This window comes from Cupressus sempervirens, chromosome 11, assembly GCF_028749045.1.
Source record: "Cupressus sempervirens isolate cs-2001-9-10 chromosome 11, ASM2874904v1, whole genome shotgun sequence".
NCBI lineage: Eukaryota > Viridiplantae > Streptophyta > Pinopsida > Cupressales > Cupressaceae > Cupressus > Cupressus sempervirens.
Genome location: NC_143128.1, coordinates 180,485,346 through 180,510,276, shown reverse-complemented (window position 1 = coordinate 180,510,276; position 24,931 = coordinate 180,485,346). Strand labels below are relative to the sequence as shown.

The 24,931-nt window shown below is 35.1% G+C and overlaps 1 protein-coding gene across 1 annotated transcript in view; it reads right to left on the bottom strand.

The window, feature by feature from the left end:
* LOC149528788 (uncharacterized) overlaps nt 1-24,931 on the bottom strand; it is an 87,824-nt gene that overhangs the window by 50,473 nt on the left and 12,420 nt on the right. The window contains exon 2 of the mRNA XM_089809506.1: nt 6,196-6,549. Within this exon, the coding sequence (XP_089665632.1) occupies nt 6,196-6,454 (259 nt within the window). The 5' untranslated portion in view covers nt 6,455-6,549. The remainder of the gene's footprint in view (nt 1-6,195; nt 6,550-24,931) is intronic.

Below are 24,931 nucleotides of genomic sequence, written 5' to 3'. Positions count from 1 at the left end.
AGACTTTGTGGAAGAAGTTGGATACCAAGTTGAAGTTCACTTTTATATTTCATCCACAAACTGATGGACAAACAATGGTTGTGAACAAAAGCTTGGATAATTAGCTGAGATGTTTAGTTGGAGATACACAAAGTAGCTGGGATTTAGTATTGACACAAGCTGCATTTGCATACAATAATTTTGTGAATAAGAGTATTGGAAAGATGCCTTTTGAGATTGTCAATGGAATGCAGTCAAGAGGTGTATCAGATTTGAGGGATATTGCTAGTGAGATGAAGAGAAATGTTGAAGGTGATGAATTTGTTGAGTCTATGAAGCCTTTGCATGAGGAAGTGAAACATAAGTTGGAACAAAGTAATCAGAAATACAAGGAGAATGTTGATAAGTCAAGATGACACATGACTTTTGAGATTGGTGATGTGATGGTTCATTTGAAGAAGGATAGATTTCCTGTTGGCATATACAGTAGGTTAAAAATGAAGAAGTTTGGTCCTTGTAAAATCTTGAAGGAGTTTGACAGTGGTAATGCTTATAAAGTTGAGTTACTTGATAACATGGATATATCTCCTATATTCAATATTGTTGATTTGTACAAGTATCACGAATCCGATGATGAGTTGACAATACCTAGTGATTATCCTAAGAAGCAGATGGAAGAGATAAAGCAGATTTTGGATCAAAGAATTGTTAAGACTACTAGAGGAAAGGACTATTTTGAGTGTTTGGTAAAGTGGATGGATAGACCATTTGAAGATGCTGCATGGATTTCTCAATCTGAGTTGGATTCAGCTCGAGTTGTGACACACTCATGATTCAGGGGAATCATTTCTTTTCAACCCCGATTTATCTGATGGAGGAGCATCCTAGGTTGTTTCTCTAACCTGCTCGGTTAAGGCAACCTCGGTCATGCTTGAGGACTTGCTCAATGACTTTGTTGTGATTGGCTCAATGGATGTGGTTTTGTTTTTATTTACTGAGTGGCTCGGGTTCTCTGTTCCCCGAGTGTTTTTTTCCTGTGTTCACCGATTGACTTGGTGACCCATGTTGTTCGGTGATGTCTTTCACCGAGTTCTCTGTTAGGTTCTTATTTGGGAGCCCACTCATATTTTATTTCTGTTAGTCGTTTAATGTATTGGATCGATCATTGGGATGAGTGTAGACCGTTATTTGGTTGGCCTTCTCCAAATGATGATCTAAAATCTTCTGTAAGTTGTTTTGGCAAGTATAAATAAAGAGTCTTGGTCTAAGTTAGGGGGGAAGGTGGAGGCAGGCAAGCAAATAGGAGTTGTATGAAAAGGAGATCACAGATCTTGCATGTTGGATGCATTTTGATGTAAATTTGAATCTCTGAATTTGGTCGTAGCCCGGAAGGCCTCACAATCAAGCATGTGTAAAGAAAATTGGATGAATCAATGAAAGATTTTGTTCCCCTCTCTTGGTGCTCTAGTTGTGTGTTGCTTCCATCGTGTGATGTCAACAAGGAGGGTTGATTGTTAGGTGTGTTATTGGCCCTACCATTCATGCTTACCCTCGCGTCATTCCTTTTTTCAGAATCTCAAAAACAATTACAAACCTAGTGTTTATTATTTAATCCTTCACGTTGCATCAACCAATAAACCTGAAAAACACTTCAATCTTTCACAAAATGCTAGATGATCAAGAACTAGATCACTGGTATCACATAAGTACCACAAAACAATATCATTGCACTCAAAATATTCTTCACCACGATAATATGAGCTGAATAATAAGAAATACATGAAATAATGTCTCTCCACACGATACAACAAGATGAGTAATTGTAGACACATTACCGAGGCAATACAAAAAAAAATGATTACATAATCAAACGACATATTTAATAAATGAACCAACACATAAGAGAATGGAAGATAGTGATATATGAATCAACTTGTATGAGAAGATCTTGTTGACTTCATATAGCATACGCACGATAACAACATTAATCAAGCATCTACGTGATGTCACAATAACAACATTAATCAAGCATCTACATGATGTCACGATAATGAACATCTTATACAAATTGCTAGCAAGGACGGTGATGAAAGCCTAAGTCCAAGTCAGTAGTTACATGACACCAAAAAAAACAAAAAGAATAAACACGCACGAACACATGAAATCAACAAAAAGAATAAACTCTACACAAGTAAACATAGGAAGAACACAAAGGAAAGGAAATGGTGTAACTCAGCAATATGAAACACTACAATTTGAGAACAAGAAAACTAGAAGAGAAGAGGAGCCTCTACTCGAAGAGGATCAACAAAAAGCTCTGAATGTCTCTACAACTCCATAGCAAGACAGAGGACAATAGAATCCACACAGAGATTTCTAATAAGCTCATTCAAGTGAATTCAGTTATAATGATCTTTCTTGCAGCTATAAACTTCAACAATTATTGTGATCTATTTGCATGTATTGCATGGTGATCTACAATCCTCACTTAAAATAGATTTGATCTCAAGTTGTTAGAATTTGTTTTCAGTAGTATACTTGGATAAGAGTAATCGCGAATGGGTCCTTGCTTGACTCAATCCTAGACCAAATCACTAGTTAGTTATCGATTGTAAGTTTGTTTTGCATGGTCAAATGGCGTTTATATATGTTTAATTTCAACGTATACTTGATTTTTTTATTTCCATCCATAGATGAGATTAAAGAAGTGATATTGATCTGAAAATTATTTGAACATACCTAAGAAGATTGCAATAGGTAAATGGACTCAATGACAAGACTGGATCTAGTAAAGTCCAAGTGTGTTCACTCTTTCTTGCATCTTTAGGTAGAAGTAGAAATAGATTAGAATTCATAAGTTCAAGAATATGTTGCATCTCATAAGTTGGAAGTCAAAAATATATATTCATTGCCCATTGTGAAGCCAAATCAATCAAAACAAGTTAACAAGTCTTAGAAAACAGCATAAGTCCCCTCGTAATACCAGCAAATCACGATATTTCAATGAGCTAGTATCCACATTAGGAAGGAACCTTGAAATAACCTATTGACCTTTCATTGTAGTCTTAGCATAAGAAGTGTCTTTAATCAAGAGAGACTTGGTGATGGTGTTTCATCTTGAAATATTGAGTATATGATTTTGCATGTTCCAGTGAAAAAACTCACATCAACGGGGGACCGTAATTAGCCTCATTCTTTAAATGAATAGTTCTAATGGCCTCTTCTCCCTGTCTAGGCCCTTATACATGCAGCCCATTGTGAGTTTCTCTCCATCAACAACTCGTAGCAGAACAAGGGGCTCTATGAATTGTAACCATTGTGAAAGTTAAAACACTAAACTCTAAGATTTAAGCTTTAAGTTTTACTTTTAACGATGAACATTAACAAGTGTCAACAAAACTAAGGAAATGAAACAAACAAGAACCAAAATATAATGGCAAATGGTTGATTGCCAAAAGATATGCTCATCAAAAACCCAATCAATTGTCTCAATCCCTGCAGTGTTCTTTGCATATGTGTTGTGGTCCACTCCACACAACCATGAATTTCAAATAAGCTTTGGATTGAAGCAAGGATTGCAACATAATTAAAATGGTTACAGATCAAGTAATTTTTGGATGAGCCAACTCTACCTTGTGTTGATGTCTTCATACGGTTGAGAACCCAAGTATGACTATACATGTATTTACAAATATTCCTATGAGGTCAATCCAATGAGCAACACAAGGGGTCCAAAACAAGGTAGGTTGCCTCTCCATAAGAAGTGTACCTGAAACAACATAGTTCATTGCATTATCCATGACTAATTGTAAGGTTCTCCTCATCCACCTCCTACAACACTTCTCCAAGACCTCACAAAGATACTCAACATTTTCCATTTTTCTTGAATCGTCAATTGACTTCAAAAATACTATGGTACCTAAGGAAAAAAAAGCAATTTAGTAAAATAATAATTTTAAAACTTAGTCACCAAATCAATATACTTTACAATGTAGTAAGTAAAATTCCCTAATGAGGAAACCAATAGTTTTTTCACTCCAACCACTAGTCATGATGTTGCAACCCTTCCTTGTCCATACCTTGCGCTAATTAGAAATTGTGGCATTGGCATCAGCAACCTTCTGACTTAGAATAGGACCTTTTAACTCTTCGTCATTAAGGGCTTTGAACCCCACATCACAAATAATAATGACATATATCATAATTTTCCAATAAGGAGACCTAAAACAAATTAAATAAGCAAAATAAGTACTAAATTTTACTTGTGACTTTAAGAATAGAAATCATAAATGTTGCATACTCTTAAAAGTTTAAAAAGACAAGACATGGAAATGAGAATACTGATTAAGACCTCACTGCATGAAATGGAGTGGTGTTGTAGAACCAAAAATCTCCAATTGCACTTTTCGCAACATTAGGCTTATTGCAACCCATGCTCTCAAGCGATGGTTTGGCACCCAGAGTTGCTCACACCCTCACAATACCCCTCGCACTACCACTACATGTAGATGCAGAAAATGGAAGTTGAGGAATTGTAGAATCCCTCCAACAATGTTTGTCATTTCTCCCATTTGCTTCTTTTTAATTCTTTTTAATCTTCAAAATCCACTATTTGAGCTTGCACTTCATCTATAACTTCAATGGGTGCTTTTTTGCATGGCTTGGCATCAATACATTGTATATGTGCAAGGTGATGCTTCAACAGATTAATACCTCCCCAAGTATATTTCATTTAGCAATGAAAACATATTACTTCTTCTTTGGATACAAGAATGGCATGGTTCCAAGCCCTATCCTTTCTAACTAGGCCAAGGGTACCGACAGACTAAGACATTATGCTGCAATCTATTATAACTGGAAAAAATCAGCATCAACACATTTTTTTTTTCTAATTGAATTAAAATAATAATAAAGAATAATTAAGATTTGCAGTTAAAGAATTGAGGGAAAAATAGCTAGGGTTTGATTATTAGATGCCTAGGGTTTTTTTATTTTTCCCATCAACATAATATTATACAAAACTAAAACAAATGTCTAATAATTAAAAAAATATCAAAATATGAAAGTAAGAAATCTAAAAACAACGAAAAAAATGTTACTTTACTCTTCAAATTTGCTCCAAAAATGAAGAAATGCACCTTCAAATTTGTGGAGGGTTCCTCCATATCCTTATTTAATTCCTCTGAATGTGTGAATGCAAGCTATTAGCTTGCACAAACAATCAGCAATTGCTATCTTCTCTTCAATCAATCTGTTGGTTTGCACTTCAATGCCTTGAAATTTTTGCTCAAATGCCAATTTTTCTATTCTTGTATTTGCAAACAACAAAAATGAGCCTTTAGGGTTGGAAGGCAATTAAAATTATAAAAGTATCTTTTAGATAAGTGAAAACAATTAAACTTTTCTTTGGCCTTTTATAACATGTTTGTCGTACCAAAGTCCTAAGGTCAAACTTTGTGAGTTTGTCCAGTTTGGAAAACTCAACATGTCTACCCAAATTTGATCAAACTCGGCTCATCCAGGTTCCAAGGTCCCCAAGTCCGAGAGAACCAAACCACCTTTGGACTCAGTGAGTCTAGCCAAAACTCACAAAGGCCTGGATCACTAGCATTAACCACCATATCCTCTTCCTCCATTTTGCAATCAATGACCTCCAATTGATCATGAATGTCTTTGATCTTCGTTAAAAGATCCTATACAGACATCTTCTCATTCATAATAATCAAGAACAACATATTTTTAAGGAAGAAAGGTTTGCTTGTATCCAATGTCTGGTGCAGATCCTTCAAGTGACTAGATCTCTCTAGTGGTCTTGCTCGACATCACTTCTAGAAGCATCCCATCATTGACAAATGACTTGAGCAACATAACCGCTTTACAGTTATGCCATCAAACTTGTCTTGGTCTTTACCAGCAATCGTAAGACAAGCAAATTTACCAAGAACAAGCTGGTCAACACACCAGTACTTACAAATGGTGGTCATGCATTCTTTCTAGGTACTATAGTTCATAACTTCATAAAGAGACAATTGTTCTTTCCAGGATCAGTGTCCCTCTTTTCAAAATGATCAAAAATGATGTTTATAGATTTCAATTTTATATGGAAATTACAAGGCTGCCAGAGAAAACCTAGAAAACTTGAAAATCATGAACAAATATAGAATCCAATTTAAACCTACTAAGATTCGATTGGAAAAAAGATGGATAAACCATTACCTCCACAGCAAAAGCAAGTGCAACAGCACATGATTAGCATCAGTACATCACAGCATGTTTCTATCTGTGAATTTTTGGGCGTTGATCCACCATTCTTCTGTGCCTCGGTAGTTTCAGTTTGCTCAGTTTCAGCTTGATCCTGCAGTAAACTTTGTCTCTCTGCAGCCTCTTTTTTCATTCCTTCTGTAGCTATATCAATCCTCTTAAAATAAGCCAATTTGAAAGAGTTGCGCAGCTTCAATGTAGGCCATAGATGCATGTTGATCCAATTATAACAAATACAGGGCTAATAGGTCAATTTTACTCCAATTTTCTTCAGAATTTTGTAGAATCACCCTTTCTTCATGGTAGAATCTGACCTCCAACATAAAAACAATATTAGCATATGCAATATGGGCAACATACATGACTAATTAATATAAGTGCAATTCCAAGCAGCATATAGATTCAACACATTGCAATAAGCATGCTCAAACATAATATCTCTTATACAGTAAAAGTCATAACTATATAAGACCACCAAAGGCTCTTTATGAAGAGGCACACCAGGCTGGTAATGTGAAACCACTTCTAACGTAAAAAAGGCATCTGGCATCTAACATCTCTGAAACCACTTCTGTCCCTAAAAAAGCATCTAGCATAAATGTAACTTCTTGCAAATCCTTTGATTATTGAAACTCATTCTACAGGCTTCAAATTCTTTACATAACAAGTTCTTTGAGTTTCTTTTTGGGCTCATAGGCTGTAAGTTAATTTTACTTCAATTATCTTTAATATTCACTTAAGATTCCATATACCTGTTATTAAGCTAAACATAGAAGTAAAGAGTATTTTAACTTTTATTAATTATATTCTTTGCTCAACTTAAAGTCCTGGACCTTTTTCTGGTTCATTTTATTTTTACAAATCACCATGTATCGATTGTTCAGGCTTTGATTTTACATGCCAACAAAAACAGAACATGAATTATTTTGTCATAAGAATTGTGCACTCTGATTCTTATAAACTATTTCACAAAGTTCATGGTCAGCAAAGATAATTTGGAGAAATTTCAATAAAAAAACAAACCACCAAAAGAAGTTCCTGATTACATCCAACTAACATAGATCTAATCCAAATACTGTTAATATATATATAGAAAATTTGCAATACCTACATAAAAAAATTTAGAATCAATGTATATGAATGTATGTATATATATGTACATTTGTATATAGGAATATACAAACATACATATATATTATGAATTTATAAACTTATATATACATCGTAGATTTTTACATGTAACATGTTTGAGACCAGGCAAATCTCATTTCCAGACTCATGTTACCGCTTCCATAACCAGGTCCCCAGCTATAGCTATAAGGAGTGCCAATGTCCCCTACAACTGACCAGGTGTTCAGCTTTAGCTGTAAAGAGTGGCATTGTCCCCTACAACCCATGAGAATAGATAACTTAACAGGCATACCATGTCTATTGTTTCCTTACAGGCATATAGCTCTTGCATTAATTTTTATTGTTTCTTCAACGTCAAATTTACATGTCTCAACTAAACCTGCTTCTACATCAATTTTTATTTTTCTTCATTCTGATTCCTTTCCATTCATAGGTCATTTTGTTGTGAACCGGGCATAAATGCTCTGTCCCATTGACCTACATAAACTCAATTTCAACTTGCAATGAATGTCAAGAAAACAGTTCAGAGTGGATCACAAAAACAATGCAATATAAAAGGTGATTAACACCAAGTACACCAGTTCTTCCAAATTCTATGCATCCTCATTGGGTTTTGCCTGGGTCCCTCCTGCAGAACCCAAGGAGAACTGGGACAGGGTTTTGACCAAAACAGGGGGACCCAGTGTCTTAGTATAAATATATTAAAAATGAATATATACTTAAGCATATCAATATATTTGTTTTTTAATAAAAAAAGCAGCAAGAGGGTGTTGGCCCATGGTACAAACTGAGAACAAGCCCAAAGGGTAGACAATAGACATCATTAAAAACACATTAACAGCAACTACTGATGATTGTCAAGAAAAAACAGCATCTTGGATCTACCTCTGTGAAAAACAAAGGTCCGGATGCGACTAAACCTCCAACCATGCTCAACATTATCGTTGATCATCTTGCGACAAGCCCCCACAAAAGCTACAAACTTTAACCAAAAACAAAAGCCAAGGACTAGAGTGAACCCTTTAAAACTACCAACAAGCACCTTGTCACAAGAAAAAAAAGAAACAAAAAGGGGGAGACACTTTCATCACCATAAAACTAAATAAACAAACTCAGGCAGCAAATAGCCTGTCCAACTTTCTCTATCAAAAATAAAGATCCTAAAACGACTAGACCACCAGCTTGAGCCAACACTCTCAAAGATCTTTCAACCCCCAACGGTCTCCCTTCCCACCTCAATAGTGAGAGGGTCCACCTCAATAGAAGCAAGGAGAAGAAAGATCACAAACACAAGGCTGGAGTAGTTATACCTCCATCCATCAAACCAATGACAAGAGGTAGCCCAACTATTCTCCGCCTCAATAGGAGTCTTATCCACCTCCAAATTCACGAACATAATCTCCACGTCAATAGGAGACTGCCCCACCTCCATAGAAGCTGTGAAACAACACTCTTCTCATATGTTAAATCCCAAAATTTTGACCTAATTTAATTTAATTCATAGCCGTTGAGATGATTAGTCAAAAACCATCATTTCCTCTGATCATGTGAAAAGGGAAGTTATAGTTAACCATTTATTTCATGTCAACTTGATTGTTTACAATTATTATATATAATTGCTTAATAAAGATGGTAGTTAACTGTTGCTTGTCATATATTTGATGATGGTAGTTAGCCGTTGCTTGTCATATATTTGATGATGGTAGTTAGCAGTAGCTTGTTATATTTACTGGATCATGGTAGTTGGTCGTTGTTACAATTATCTTTGTTACATTCTGGAATTAATTTAAAATGGGAAGAACTTGTTATTATTGTGGAAATGTTGCACAGGTAGTTGCAGGAGCAGACAAAGAGGAGAAAGCATTGCTAAACGGGATTTAAGGAATGGGGCACTACTTTAGTCCATTGGTCCAATCGTCAAGGTATGGCCTCTAACTACCTTGGCAAGAATCTAGCAACTTCATAACAAGGTACATATATTGAATACACATAAGCTACTTGGGCAACATATTAGACATTTATATATTTAATCCTAATCAAAATTCATGATCAAAACCATTACCTTTGTTATTCTGTGTTGGCATCTTCATTTTCTTCATAATTTTATATATATGTGTGTGTGTGTGTGTGTGTGCACATATGTATAAAGGTATGATGCCACCATGATATTAAATCTCCAAGCTCATCTCTATTAACATATGTATAAATATATACATGCATATATATATCGAGAGGATATGAGGTTAAGATAAATCATAATTCTTCGAATTATGCACATATATAGTTATGCGTATTCTAATAAGTACGACCTTGAACATAATAATAGTGTGATGACATCATTTTGAAAATTATATATTTATAGATATTTGTTTTATTAATGCTTTTGTTATCTCTAAAAGTTGCACCCTGATTGAATCCTAAAACTCAGTCACTCTAAGAAATATGGAAACACTCTTGGGTAGTGGGTGTACTAAAAATAGGAGTGAATCTACGGGTTCTAGGCCGACTCCTTATGATGCTTCACCTATTGGCTCTTCAAAAATAACTTAAAACTTGGAGGAAAAGAGATAGAAGGATTACTTGCATGAAATGTAGATAGTGAATTGGTAAACTGAACTAAAACTTAAGGTGATGCACCAAAACTCTTAACAATAAAAGATTATTGACTTCACACAATGAAGGTTTACTAAAAAGTTCAATATGGGCACAATATCGATCTCAGAAAACTCGTATAATATCAATTTATAAAGACAGACTTTAGACAAACTGTTCATAGGAATAATGATATTCACAATTAGCAACCTGAGAAGAAGTACAATTTCACAACTTATAACCTACATGAGTATTCCAAAATTCACTTGAAAATGCTAGAACTAAGACATAAACTCAAGGATTCAAAGAACAAACCACAAACATTACAGCAGATCAATAACTTACACAGAGAAGTGAACACAAAACAGGCTCCCAAACTGTTCCTTATTCAAGCTCCAAAGCTAACATAATAACACTCATCAAACTGGTTACAAAGTAATCTACAAAAATATCATGAAGGACCCAAACAGATTACTTCAAAATGCCTCTGCATAAAAACTAGAACACCCTACAAATGAGCCTCAAGCTCATACTTATGCATTTTACATCTAGTTGCATCATAATTGCAAGCCACCAACTCCTTGGTTGAATTTAGTCTCAAAGGCCAAAATTGAGCCACTCAAAAGTCTTCAAAAAGGGTCAGATATGGCCTTTAAGTCATGGCTTCGAAATATCATCATAAATGCAGTCATATCTCCAAAAGACTCACAAAAGTCTCCAAAATGCAATAACTTCTGACTTTTCATGTCCACATGCCCTTTGTATTTAGTCATAACCATGCAAAATATCCTTATTTGATGTTCTAGAGGTAAAATAAATATCTAGTTACTTTATCACAATGGATACTTATATCAAATTAACAAAATTTATTATATAGTTCATGATTTATTATTTTTTAATAACATATCAAGTGTATTAATAATGTTTATTAAGTGATAGTTAGTCCACTTAATAGTATTATTAATCTAATTGATATATATTAAAGTAATAAATTATAAATAATATGATAAATATTAATAACCGATATAAAAATTATTATAATTTTTTTTTTTTTTTTTTTTTTTTTTAATGCAGACCTGCTGTGCATTTTTGGGGCTCGAATAGCAAATTTTTGAGGTTCTTTTTTGTGAAGACTCGTGCATTACCAATCATTTTTCTTTGCTGGAACTTTGTTCACGCCTTGGTTGGATTTGCTTTTTGCCCTTCTCTTTTTTATTTCAAGCACTCATTACCATTCTGGAGTAGCTGCCATGAATAAGGAAAGAAAAAGGCTTGCTGGAGTTTTTTTTTGTGGCTGTAACAGTTGTGTCTTTCTCTTTTTCTGGGCGTTGATATCAGATCACATTGCTAGGCGTCATTAAAAGGGTTTGTTGGGCACGTTTCTCTTCAATTTATTTAATGGTGAGTACCTTTCCTTCCTCTACTGATGGATTTGTGGTCGCCATGAGATGTTTTACTGAAAAGCTATTGTCTTAAACCCTTCAATGGTAAGACTCTTCTATGCTTTCCTTTCACAAAAGACTAGAAATCTGTTCCAATTCATGGCTTTGACTACGATTTTTTCTTTAAGTCTTTTTGAATTTAAAACAGTCTTTGAACATTTTCAGTGCTTCTTTTTTTTGTTCTTACCCAGATCTTGCTTCCTCCTTTTTGAAAAACGGGCACATACTTCACCTCTTAAAAAGAAATGTCAACAGCTGTTGTGTATGCATTTGTATAAACTTGAACAAGATTAACTTTTTGTTGTTGCTACAAGTCTATAATTTGTATGAAGGTACAAAACCTGTCTTTAGTTCTTTCCTTCTACAAATCTAGCATTCTGAAAGAATGGCTCCGCTGAAAAAGCTCTCTGCATCTTCTGCTCTTGATATCTTTGAAAATAGTTGTCAAAATAGATTCTAACGTATGCATTTGTTGCACCTATAATTTGACATGTAGAAGCTCATGTACAGACTCTTGCTGCTCCATAAATGGCTGTAGCTTACTTCGATATGTTAATTTCTCTTTTTCTCTTTAAAAAACCAAGAAGACCATGGTCTCTAATGAGCAAAAATAGCATTTATAAAACATTGTACTGCTGCATATCATCCCGAAAGAAGCTCCTTTTAGCACTTAATATCTCTGGCCTTATCCTGATGGAAAGTTCTGAAAATGATGCTCCCATGTTGTGATGATACTGAATGCATCTCATGTGACCACTGTTGTTACTATGAGCAATCTGATTGTTACATTTTCATTTAACATTGAAACTGCAATAATCATGTGTATGCTTAACGATTAATTCCCACCATGAATCTCACCTTTATATCTGTACTTGGCATGTTGCTTTCATGAGAATGCTTAAAAATATCTGAAAGCCCTGCTACATTCTAGATTCAATGGTGATTGACAGCGGCAAATGTATTATGCTTCAAAATGTTGCTTGATCTGTGATATCTTTCATGTATCCCACATGATCTTGTAGCTGCATTTTTGTAACATTACTTTCTTTTAGATTCATAATTCACTTGACCTTTTGCTTCAAATCGGGTGTAAGTTATTACTGTATATAGTCTTGACCACCTCTCAACTCCAAGTGTGCTCATCATGCTTTCAAGAATGTATCAAACGACAAGTTTCACTAGTAGCCTCAGTCATTGTCAATTGTTTGCCATTGCAGCCACCTTAATTAAATTACTCAGCTTCAACATACAACCATTATTGCACCTTAAAACTGCTTTCCTTTATTGTTTTGTCAGATCTTGAATTCTTATGTGAGATACTCATCTAATTGCTTGCATTGTGCTAATGTTCCTGAAAGATCTTCACATACTTGACTATCATGCATCTTCATTCTTGTTCTTACAGTATCTTATGCATCTTTTATTGAAGATTTCTATGCATTCTCTGGACTAATGTTGAAGAATTATCACATCTGTTGTCCTGGTAGATTCTATTGATGGTACACCATATGTTCATATGCTTAAACCTTTTCATATGACAACATCATGCTTACTTTGTTGATTTATGGAATCATAAATCAACAACTCTTATGACAATGTGTACCACTTATATCAAACAGTTCAATGATTGCTGCTCACTTATATATACTTTGTTTATCTGCTGATTATCAATGATACTTGAACGCATTTCACTTTGATTGTTGATCACTTTATCTCTTATTAACAAGCTGAGCTCAAACCCTTCTCGGAGCCGCATTTTCATCTACCTGTTAATCAGAGATAATTGTTACTGCACATAGAACAAACTAGTTAGAGAGCAAATCAGGATTTGTATTTGAAAATGTGGATGCATGTGTGGGGTATAATGATGAGGTAGGCTGGGCATTGATTAGATCCATTGGATCTAATTCCATCTTTTCATGTGATTGCAGGATTTGGCGTGGGAACACAGAAGAACAGAAGCAGCAGGGCATCCAGAGCATGCATAGTCAAAGCAAACAACAACATGGCCAGTCATTCAGGCAATGACTGACCCCTACGACTCTTATACCTTGTTCCTCTTTTCGCATGTATTCATGTTTTTCGAAATTCAAGTTTCAATTTTCTCTTTAGCAAGTTTCATAGCTTGTGTGAAACATTTGAACATTTTGATCAATAAAGAAACACTCTTTCAAAAAAAACTTGTAAGAATCAATTTTTATATGATGCTCTTCCTCTTTTAAATGCAATGTTTAAGCGCTCTGGTTTAAATGTTATCAAAACTCTTGTATTTGGCAAAAACACAAAAATGCACCTTTGATTGGCATAACTATGGCTCTGCCTGAAATTTTAACCAAAAGTGAAAATTTAGGTAACAGCTTCAAAGGAGCTCTTTGATATTTTTTAAACTTATAAATCTCTTTCAGAAACGTCAAGTACATTTGGCACCCCTTTCTCTTTAAATCAGTGAACTTAAGAAACCGAGGATCTTCTTATAAAACTACCACCTTGGGCCACGACTTACTATATAAAACTTCTCACATTGCCGAGGACAGCATTCAGCTTTTTCTTTTCCTCTCGGCTCTCTTTGTTACATTAAAAGATTGAGCTTCTTTTACCTCATGGGATTCTACGTATCAGATTTCTTCTCTATAGTTCAAACGGCTTGAGCCGCTCGGTCAAGACTTCCTAAGTCTCACTAATCATCGATCAGGTTATGTTGATATCACTGACCTTCTTTCTTCTTATCAGAGATCGATGCCAATATTTGTCAAGATAGATTTAAACCTGTCATAGTTCCTCTATCAAATATGTTTCAATGTTACAAGTGAAGTATAGGTACTCAGCGCATGTCTGTCGACCTCCTTGTTTTTCTTCATGATCAAATGCCAACTGATTAGCATCAAATATGAGTCGAAATGCACTAAATGTGACTCACATAATGAACAGTTCTATACACGTTTGTGAAACACCTTTTTGCGAATTTTGAATCACAAGAAGGGCTTAACGCTAGAATTGTTTTTATCTTTTTGTATCAGCCGGGGGCCAGCAATGTACTGCTAATGGAAGAATTCCATGCTTAGCAGAATGATCAATCACCAGAACTCACCCTAATTGGAAAGACCAATGGAAGAGGGTGAAGAGGTAGAGGAGATCCCTGCAAAAGGAAGAACAGAAATCAGAACTATCATACATGAAAAAAAATATAATTAAACTCTAAGAACTTCCAAGTAAGCTCATGTTGTCCAATTCATATACCCTGTTGTCAAGTTGAGCGGTGGTGATCGAGTATCATAAACCTATCTAAATCCTTGGCCAAGGTCGTTAAAGGCATGCTTGCCTTCTATAGATCACATGATGTCGGTGGCACCAATTTATCTAGTATGCCCGCCTATTACAGAGCGGACATTTTAAACACCGGTATTGCTCGGATGGCTGGACTAATAGTGCCCCAAGCCTAACCCAGGGAGGCAAGGCCTAGCTTGTTAAATGATTGTGTGGGGAATTGATAAGCTCCATGGTTGGGAGGTTAAGCCTAAGCTAATGCTTCTCCTCTTACCCAAAAGCCAAGGCTTGCACAACATTATAAGACACCTCAATCAGATTATGTATGTTCCTCTTCAAATATTTATCATGCATTTCATTTTATCGTAATTATTAAATATCATGGAATTGATGGTAATGATTTAGTTTCTTTTGTAATGTTATAGAAATCAGTTATTTAGTTGATCATTATTTTCACATGAAATGGAATTAAGATGTTCACTTCGGTAATATGGTTGAGTATTGCATTCCTAACTGCTTTATTTCAGAATGTAGTTCTTCTTTTCAAGGCTAGAAAATTCATATGTTACATATGGTATTAGAGCGCTAGGTTCAACACTACAGCTTGGGCACATCACCTAACAAGATTAGTAAACCTAAGATTTTCTTAGATTAAATGTAACAGGATGTACACACGAAAGACACCTCACAAGAAAGCACGACATCTCATCTTTCCATACTTGATTCAAAGCATGCCAAACTATGATTATTCTTGTTGTTCCATGCCTCGGGACAACAAAACCTTAAAACAAGCTTTGCAACGAATGAGGAAGAAAAGGGTCAAGTGGACTCCAACTAGGAAGGCAACTTATAGAAACAAACTAATTCAAACTTTGAACACCCGCCAGGCTAACCCTCTTATGCACTTCCATAGAGCTTGGATGGTGCAATATATGTATAAAACCAAAATTGAAACTGAACAAAGATCCAAAATAATATCTCAAGGTGATTAAATCCATAATCTGAATGTAGCACCCTCAGTACAAGGAATTTTGTAAATAAAAAGTTGTAATGTAGCTACAAAAATTTAGAATTAAATAAAATGGGCAATTTTGTCTATGCTTGTGTTGTTCCTCCTTTCCTTGTCAAATATATTTTCTCTCTACATAAATGTGTATAAACCAAAAAATTGACGTAAGGAACTTGCACTTACTTCAGGGCAAAGTAATTAAAAAACATGAACAATAACGGGAATGCCATAGACCACGAGATGGTCCATGACAACAATCCACTCCCTCCCACAGATTTGATACTTTAGGTTCTGCAAGACACACAAACAAAGTTAGACAATATGGAAAAAAGGATGAACAAAATGGCGGCTCAAATTGGGCAGAGTCAAGAAGAAATGCAATCCTCACCCCCTTCCAAAACAGAACCTAAAATTTATAAGCACAGTGAGAGAAACACTCCAGCCTCACTTACCCAAACTGAGAAACAGAAGAAACTTGAAATAGTTAACGACTTATCCGCAAACATTAAAAAGATCAAACCACCCAAGTTCTCTAGTTTTGAATCTGAAGAGGACGTAGAGGCCTGGTTAACAGAAATGAAACAATATTTTGAGAAAAGGAATTCTTCAAAAACCTCAACGGCAGTTTGGGGAATATACCATTTTTCAGGAGAAGCTGCTACTTGGTGGGGAAACACCAAGGTTGCAATGAATATAAAAACATCTGAAATTACCTAGGAGAAGTTCGTGACTATCTTTAAAAATCGTTGGTTACCCCAAACCTTCTATGACCAAAAGTTGTTGGATTTCCAAAACCTCAAACAAGGAGATATGACACAAATAAGTATTGGGAGAAATTCACCTGTCTTTTGAAATATGTACCTCCGTACCAACAAGATAGGAATTTGAAAGTGAGAATATTTACCATGGGATTAAACAATAGGATCGATGGGGCAGTTGATGTTCTCACTCCTCGAACCATGGAAGAAGCCCTAGAAAAAGTTGTCCGTCAGGATCATAAAATCAAGCGAGATGATTCTATCCGAAATAACAAAAGGAAAACAAGTTGGAATTCAGAAGTTGCAGATACTGGATCCCACAAGAAGCAATTTAAGGACTACAAACCCAACAAATCGGAACCAAGAGAGAATGGCATTAAGGATTTCAAAGGTAACCCCAATACAAATACAAATGGCAAGGGAAATGAGAAGAAGTGGCCACCATCAGGATGCTACAAGTGTGGTGGGATCACTATGCTAACAAATGCCCTAGTAAGAGAAACACCAACTAGCTACCTCAACCACGACAACAACATATTTACCAACAAAGGATTCACACAGAACTAGATAATCGGCAAGCAGAACAACGAATAGGTCCGATCAAAACTCCGGGTAACATCTACGGAAATCTTGTTTTTTATATTAATTAATATTGGGGCCTCAAAATGTTTTATATCACCTAAGTTATTAAGTAGATTTCCAAAGAGATCTAGTTTTATGGCAAAACCATGGATGGTCAAGTATACAAACTAGTCAAGGGCTAAGGTAGAGCAGTCTCTATTTGAGGCACGGGTCGGGTTGACTTTCCAAAATTTTCCACAGAGCTAAACCTGTATGTAGCACCTCTTGGGTCCTACGACATTATTATAGGCATTAATTGGCTTAGTGAGCACAAGGCCAAGGTTGATTGTCTTGCCAAAACTATAGAATGTCTAGATAACCAAGGCAATCCTGTAAGCATCATGGGAGTTTAGCACAAAATCAAACTACGCCAGATATCTGTCATTCAACTCATGAAATTTGGAAGAAAAGGCTGCAAGATTTTTGCAATTAGGATTGAAGACTTGAGAGAACCTATAGATACCACTTATGGTGATGACTACATCTTTGAAGATGGAGAAATTAGAGAAAATTTATGGGAATCCTTTGAGGAGAAGTATCCATACCTCAAGAAATTTCAAGATGTGTTTCCAGAATAACTTCCCAGACTACCTCCATCCAGAGCTTTTGATTTTACAATAAATTTAGTACCTGGTGCAGAACCTATATCTCGAGGATCGAATGACCACCACTGAATTGATGGAACTACAATTGTAGTTGCAAGATATGTTAGATAAGAAACTTGTTTGACCCAATGTTTCGCCTTGGGGAGCCCTGGTATTATTTATCAAAAAAGACGAAACTGTGAGATTGTGTATAGACTATAGGATGCTCAATAAGATCACCATCAAGAACTGATACCCACTTCCTAGAATTGACAATTTGTTTGATCAAATGAAAGGCACTACAGTATTTTCAAAAATTGACTTAAGATCAGGATACCATCAGCTCTGCATCAAGGATGAGGACATCCACAAGATTGCATTTAGGATGATACGGGCATTATGTGTTCACGGTATTACCCTTCAGGTTAACTAGTGCCCTGGCAGCTTTCATGAATCTGATGAATAGTATTTTCATGACTGTTTGGATAACCTTGTATTGGTCTTCATAGATGATATTCTGATCTACTCAAGAAATGAAAAAGAACATCAAGAGCATCTAGAAAAAGTTCTACAAAGATTAGGAGAACATAAGCTATATGGGAAGTCTAAGTGCGCTTTTTATCAGAAAAAGATCCAATATCTAGGACATATTATATCACCTAAAGGAATTGTTGTAGATCCTTCAAAAATCAAAGCAATTAAGAAATGGCCTATACCTAAGAATGTGACAAAAGTTAGAAGCTTCATGGGGTTGGCAAGACTCTATAGGAAGTTTGTTAGAGATTTCTCCAAAATAGTTTATCCGATCACTTCACTTCAGAAGAAGGGGAAGAAATTTATATGGACTGAAAAATGTTAGTCATCCTTTAAATACCTAAAGGAGAAGTTAACTACTACACCCATACTTAAAAGTACCTAACCCTCAAAGGAAATTTTTAGTTATAACTAATGCATCTGAGGAAGGATTGGGAGGTGTACTAATGCAAGAAGAACAAGTAATTGCGTATGAGTCGAGGAAGCTAAAGAGTTACGAGCAAAACTACACTCCTCATGATCTAGAACTAGTAGCCATTGTGCATGCCCTCCAAATGTGGAGGCACTATCTGATAGGGAAGCCTTTTGAACTTCAATCCAACCATCATGGCCTAAAGTAAATCTTTACTCAACCCAACCTTAACGCCAGGTAGAGAAGATGGCTGGAATTTCTAGCCGATTACGACTTTGAAATTAACTACATTAAGGGTAAAGAGAACAACGCAGCAAATGCCTTAAGCCGACGAAGACATATTTTTGCAATGGTCGTCATAAATTTTAGATTAAGGGATCAAGTACTAAAACATCTAAAGAAAGATGAATTCTATACAGAGGTCAGTCATGCTCTTCTCAAGGACCCACAGGACCCCGAGTACAAAGATTTTAGAATGGAAGAAGATGGATTATTAATGTATGGTAATAGGATGTACTTATCCAAGGCACCAGAATTCCGAAGAGTGATTTTAGAAGAATTCCACTCAGCTCCTCATCCAGGACATCCTGGGTGACCAAAATGATGGCAGATTATAAACCACTATTATTTTGGAAGGGGATGAAAAAAGAAATAACGGATTATGTGGCAAGATGTTTGGAATGCCAAAGAGTCAAAGCAAAACATCATTATCCAGTTGGCCTCCTATACCTAAACGATGTACCAGAATGGAAGTGGCAGAAAATTTCCATGGATTTCGTACAAGAATTACCCATGACACGAAGCAAACACAACACCATCCTAATAGTGGTGAGCAGATTGACTAAGGTTGCTCACTTCATACCTGGTAACCTAACCGATGGAGCACCAAAAATCGCTCACAAGTTCATGAGAGAGATCTTCAAACTTCATGGAGTTCTAGACAAAGATGCTGAAATAACCTTCAGATTTTGGCAAACACTATTCTCAACCTTAGGGACTAAGATAAATATTAGCTCAACTTATCATCTCGAGACTAATGATCAGACAGAAAGAGTAAACCAGGTTTTGGAAGATCTTCTAAGAGTTAATTGTATGGATCGGCAATATCAATGGGAAATGTATCTACCCTTGGTGGAATTTGTTTATAATAATTCCTATCAATCCACCATTAAGATGGCCCCCTTTGATTCCCTATATGGTCACAAATGCAGAACACCTGTAAGTTCGAACCATGTTGAGGATAGAATTATTATTGAACCCGAAATGCTCAAGGAGACAGAGGAACAGGTGATTCAAATCCGTCAAAGATTGAAAGAAGCAAATGATAGACAGAAACGTTATGCAAATACAAAAAGGATACCTAGAGAATTCTTAGTAGAAGAAAAGGTGCTATTAAAAGTAAAGCCCCAAAAGAGTACCATCAAGTTCGGTAAGAATGCCAAGTTAGCCCCAAGGTATGTGGGACCCTTTGAGGTTTTGGAAGTCGTGAACCTAGTAGCCTACAAAATTGCACTACCTCCAACTCTTGCCAAGATGCATGTCCTCTTTCATGTGTCGTATCTTAAGAAATATATCACTCATCATGATCATATAATTCAATGGAACATATTACAAGTACAAGACCCAAGGGTGGTGGAAATAGAACCACTTAGAATACTCGAGGTATGTAAGCTTCGCTTACGAAATCGAGATGTAACTCGGTACAAGGTTTAGTGGGACCATGCCGAAGATAATGCTACATGGGAAGACTAAAATGAGATTTTTCAAAAATACCCTCATCTTTTCTCCAGGACCAAAGCCTGATCTTTTCCTTTCGTCTTTCTTCTTTTTTTTGCAATGTTTAAAACATTTGTTCTTCAGATACTACTTTTAAATTTTAAATTGAGGAATTCATCAGGGATGATGAAACATAAGGGGGAGGGTATGTTACATCCCAAAATTTTGACCTGATTAAATTTAATTTATAGTCGTTGAGATGATTAGTCAAAACCCATCATTTCCTTTGATTATATGAAAAGGGAAGTTATAGTTAACTGTTTATTTCATGTGAACTTGATTGTTTACAATTATTATGTATAATTGCTAAATGAAGATGGTAGTTCACCGTTGCTTGTCATATATTTGATGAGAGTAGTTAGCCATTGCTTGTCATATATTTGATGATGGTAGTTAGTAATTGCTTGTTATATTTATTGGATCATGGTAGTTAGTCGTTGTTACTATTATTAGTTTTACATTCTGATATTGATTTAAAATGGGAAGAACTTGTTATTATTGTGGAAATGTTGCACGGGTGGTTGCAGGAGTAGACGAAGGGGAGAAAGTACTACTAAACAAGATTTAAGGAATGGGGCACTACTTTAGTCCATTGGTCCGATCGTCAGGTATGGCCTCTAACTACCTTGGCAAGAATCTAACGACTTCATAACAAGGTACATACATTAGACACGCATGAGCTACTTGGGCAACATATAAAACATTTATATATTTAATCTTAATCAAAATTTGCAATCAAAACCATTACCTTTGTTGTTCTGTGTTGACATCTTCATTTTCTTGATCATTATATATATATATATGCACATATGTATAAAGGTATGATGCCACCATGATATTAAATCTCCAAGCTCGTCTCTATTAATATATGTATAAATATATACATGTATATATATATATATATACACATGTATATATATATATACATACATATCGAGAAGATATGAGGTTAAGATAAATCATAATTCTCCGAATTACGCACGTATATAGATATACATATTCTAATAAGTATGACCTTGGGCATAATAATAGTGTGATGAAATCATTTTGAAAATTATATATATATATATATATATATATATATATATATATATATATATATATATATATATATATATATATATATATATATATATATATATATATATATATATATATATATATTTGTTTAAATAACTCTTCAAAGGAGCTCTTTGATATAATAAAACTTATAAATCTCTATGAGAGATGTCGAGTACAACACTTCGCGCCCCTTTCTTTTTAGTGAACTCAAGAAACTGAGGATCTTGTTTTAAAACTACCACCTTCGGCCATGGCTCATTATATAAAACTTCTCATTATATATACATGTATATATATATATATATACACATGTATATATATATATATATACATACATATCGAGAAGATATGAGGTTAAGATAAATCATAATTCTCCGAATTACGCACGTATATAGATATACATATTCTAATAAGTATGACCTTGGGCATAATAATAGTGTGATGAAATCATTTTGAAAATTATATATATATATATATATATATATATATATATATATTTGTTTAAATAACTCTTCAAAGGAGCTCTTTGATATAATAAAACTTATAAATCTCTATGAGAGATGTCGAGTACAACACTTCGCGCCCCTTTCTTTTTAGTGAACTCAAGAAACTGAGGATCTTGTTTTAAAACTACCACCTTCGGCCATGGCTCATTATATAAAACTTCTCACATTGTTGAGGACGGCATTCAGCTTTTTCTTTTCCTCTTGGCTCTCTTTGTTACATTAAAAGATCAAGCTTCTTTTACCTCACAAGATTCTACATACCAAATTTCTAGCATTTGTCTCTACAGTTCAAACAGCTTGAACTGCTCGGTCAAGACTTCCTGAGTCTCGCTGATCATCGATCAGTTATGTTGATATTACTTACCTTCTTTCTTCTAATCAGAAATCAATGCTAGAATTTATCATGATAGATTTAAACCTGTCATTGTTCCTCTATCAAATATGTTTCAATGTTACAAGTGAAATATAAGTACTCGGCTCATGTCTGCCAACCTTCTTTGTTTTTCTTCATGATCAAATGACAGCTGATTAACATCAGATTTGAGTCGGAATGCACTAAATGTGACTCACATAATGAACAGTTCTATACACATTTGTGAAACATCTTTTTGTGAATTTTAAATCACAAGAACGGCTTAATGTCATAATTGTTTGCGAATTTTAAATCATAAGAACGGCTTAATGTCATAATTGTTTTTATCTTTTTGCATCAGTTGGGGGCCAACGATGTACTGCTGATGGAAGAATTCCATGCTTAGCAGAATGATCGATCACCAAGGACTCACCCTGGTCAAAAAGACCAATGGAAGAGGGTGAAGAGGTAGAGGATGTTAAGTTTTGAGCACAGAAAACAAAGAAGAAAAACAACAACGAGAAAGAGCCAAAACTGAAACCACAAACACCAGAATTATCCTGGGAAAACCCTTCAAGAGTGAAGAGAAAAACCCAGCAACACAACACAAATATATCTTTATTGATAATGAAATGTTCAAGTGTACAATATCCTTTGCTTGATGCGTATATATAACAATAGGAGAGACTCTTCACATTATAACCGAAGTTCTCTTGAGATTCTCATGACTCCTATAATTAATTATGACTCTTTGAATATTCATGCCTCAATGCATGTGAATGACACATGTCATTTACATTTAATATTACAAATTAAACTTAAGTGTCATTTTCAGCTGAAGATGACAATAATGGCAATAACGTCTAGATTTCAAGAGATAAAGATCTCTATCGCAGCTACAAACTTTTAACACTCCTCCTTAGCAAGAGAGAGGGATCTTTAGCTAAACAGTCACACAAAACTGCAACCAAAAAATGTCAATAATAAATTCTGATCATGTGAATTCAAAACATAATTCATGAAGTTACTTAACATGAAAACCTGTAACGAGTCATATTCATGGAATCACTCAACATGAAAAGATTTGTAAGACTCGCAGCTAAACCTTTATTCACGGACTCTCTCAAAGTGAACTATCATGAAATCTCTCAACATGACATCCAACTCCTATCATGGAATCTCTCTACGTGATGACATCATGGACTCTCTCAACATAATGTTCACTATCGCATAGTAAAAGAGTTATCATAGCTGATCTTACAATCTCATTTATTCACACACGAATAATATAGGCAATAACAAACTAAGACTTGATTCCATTTAAGTCTCAAATTTTATAAATACCAAAAGCATCTATGAGAGGATGGGGATTCCGTAAGTACTCCTCCTTAATTATGAAGCCTCCCTCTGAAGCTAAAACATCTCCCTCTTAATCATTGCTTTTCTCCTGCAACGAAAGTATATATTAATAATAATTCTAATAGAAATCAATATTAGAATATTCACTATTCCTAATGAAAGGACAGCTCAACAAATAAATTGCAAGAAGACACCATGCATGTTATCAAGAGATTTTTATCTTCTTGAATAAATTTCTTCAAAAAATTCCATTATAATCTCAAATGAATAATCTAAGTGATTCTTCTTTCAGCTAGGGTAGTCGTCTTGTTGCCAAAAAAAAAAAAAAAAGGATTCCTTAAGTATCCATCCTAGAATAGCTCGACCTAATATTTGCAGAGGTCGCTCAAAAGATCAAAATCAGAGATCACAAAACTCAAATGAAAGAGCTTTACACAAAATACTCATAAAATATTGCTCAATATTGATCATTTTATCCAAATCTGAAGACTACAAGCGAAAATCGCAAAAGAATATGCAGGAAACTTCCTTGTGAATGACGATCAGATATAGATGAAGGTCTCTTGCAATGATGACCACTCAACAGAGGCTCAATCAAGCGGAGCAAAACCATTTGATTGCAGATGTTCCTTCTCCACTTGTCACAAAATAGAATTAATCTTTTATTAGGTTGAAGCTTAGCTACCAACATTCTTTCCTTGAATCCATAAACAGGAACGTGTGCCTTCAAGTAAGCTTGCAAAAGGCACTCATATAAATGTAACCACCCACGATAGCCAACTTTAAGCAGACTATCAAATATATTTTCAGCTCCAACGCAAATTGATATCTTCCCAAGAACCATCAAGAGTTATGATGCAAAGACAATGCACATCAATGCATGAGCCACGTGGATTTTTAAAACGAGGCCACAGTATGCAAGGCAAGAGGCACGATGCAAAAACGTCCAACTCCCGAAAGAAAACAAAATACATAAATACAAAATACAATGAATCAAAAACATATAATATAAATAAAAACACTGATGAAGCATCCTGCAAAAATAAATACATAACTTATCTTTGGAAGCACAAAAAATTGTTGTCCATGTTCAGCAATCATAATCTACAAGAGATCTAGCACCACGTGTGGCCATCCCTGACAAAGCTCCAGTGCTCAAAAGAGACGATAGTTACAAGCATGGGATCAATCAAAATAAAGTGTAGAAACATAGACACATACGACTACCATTATAATAAGTGAGATGCAACACAAGACAATCCACAATATGAAGCGATACATGCTTCTTG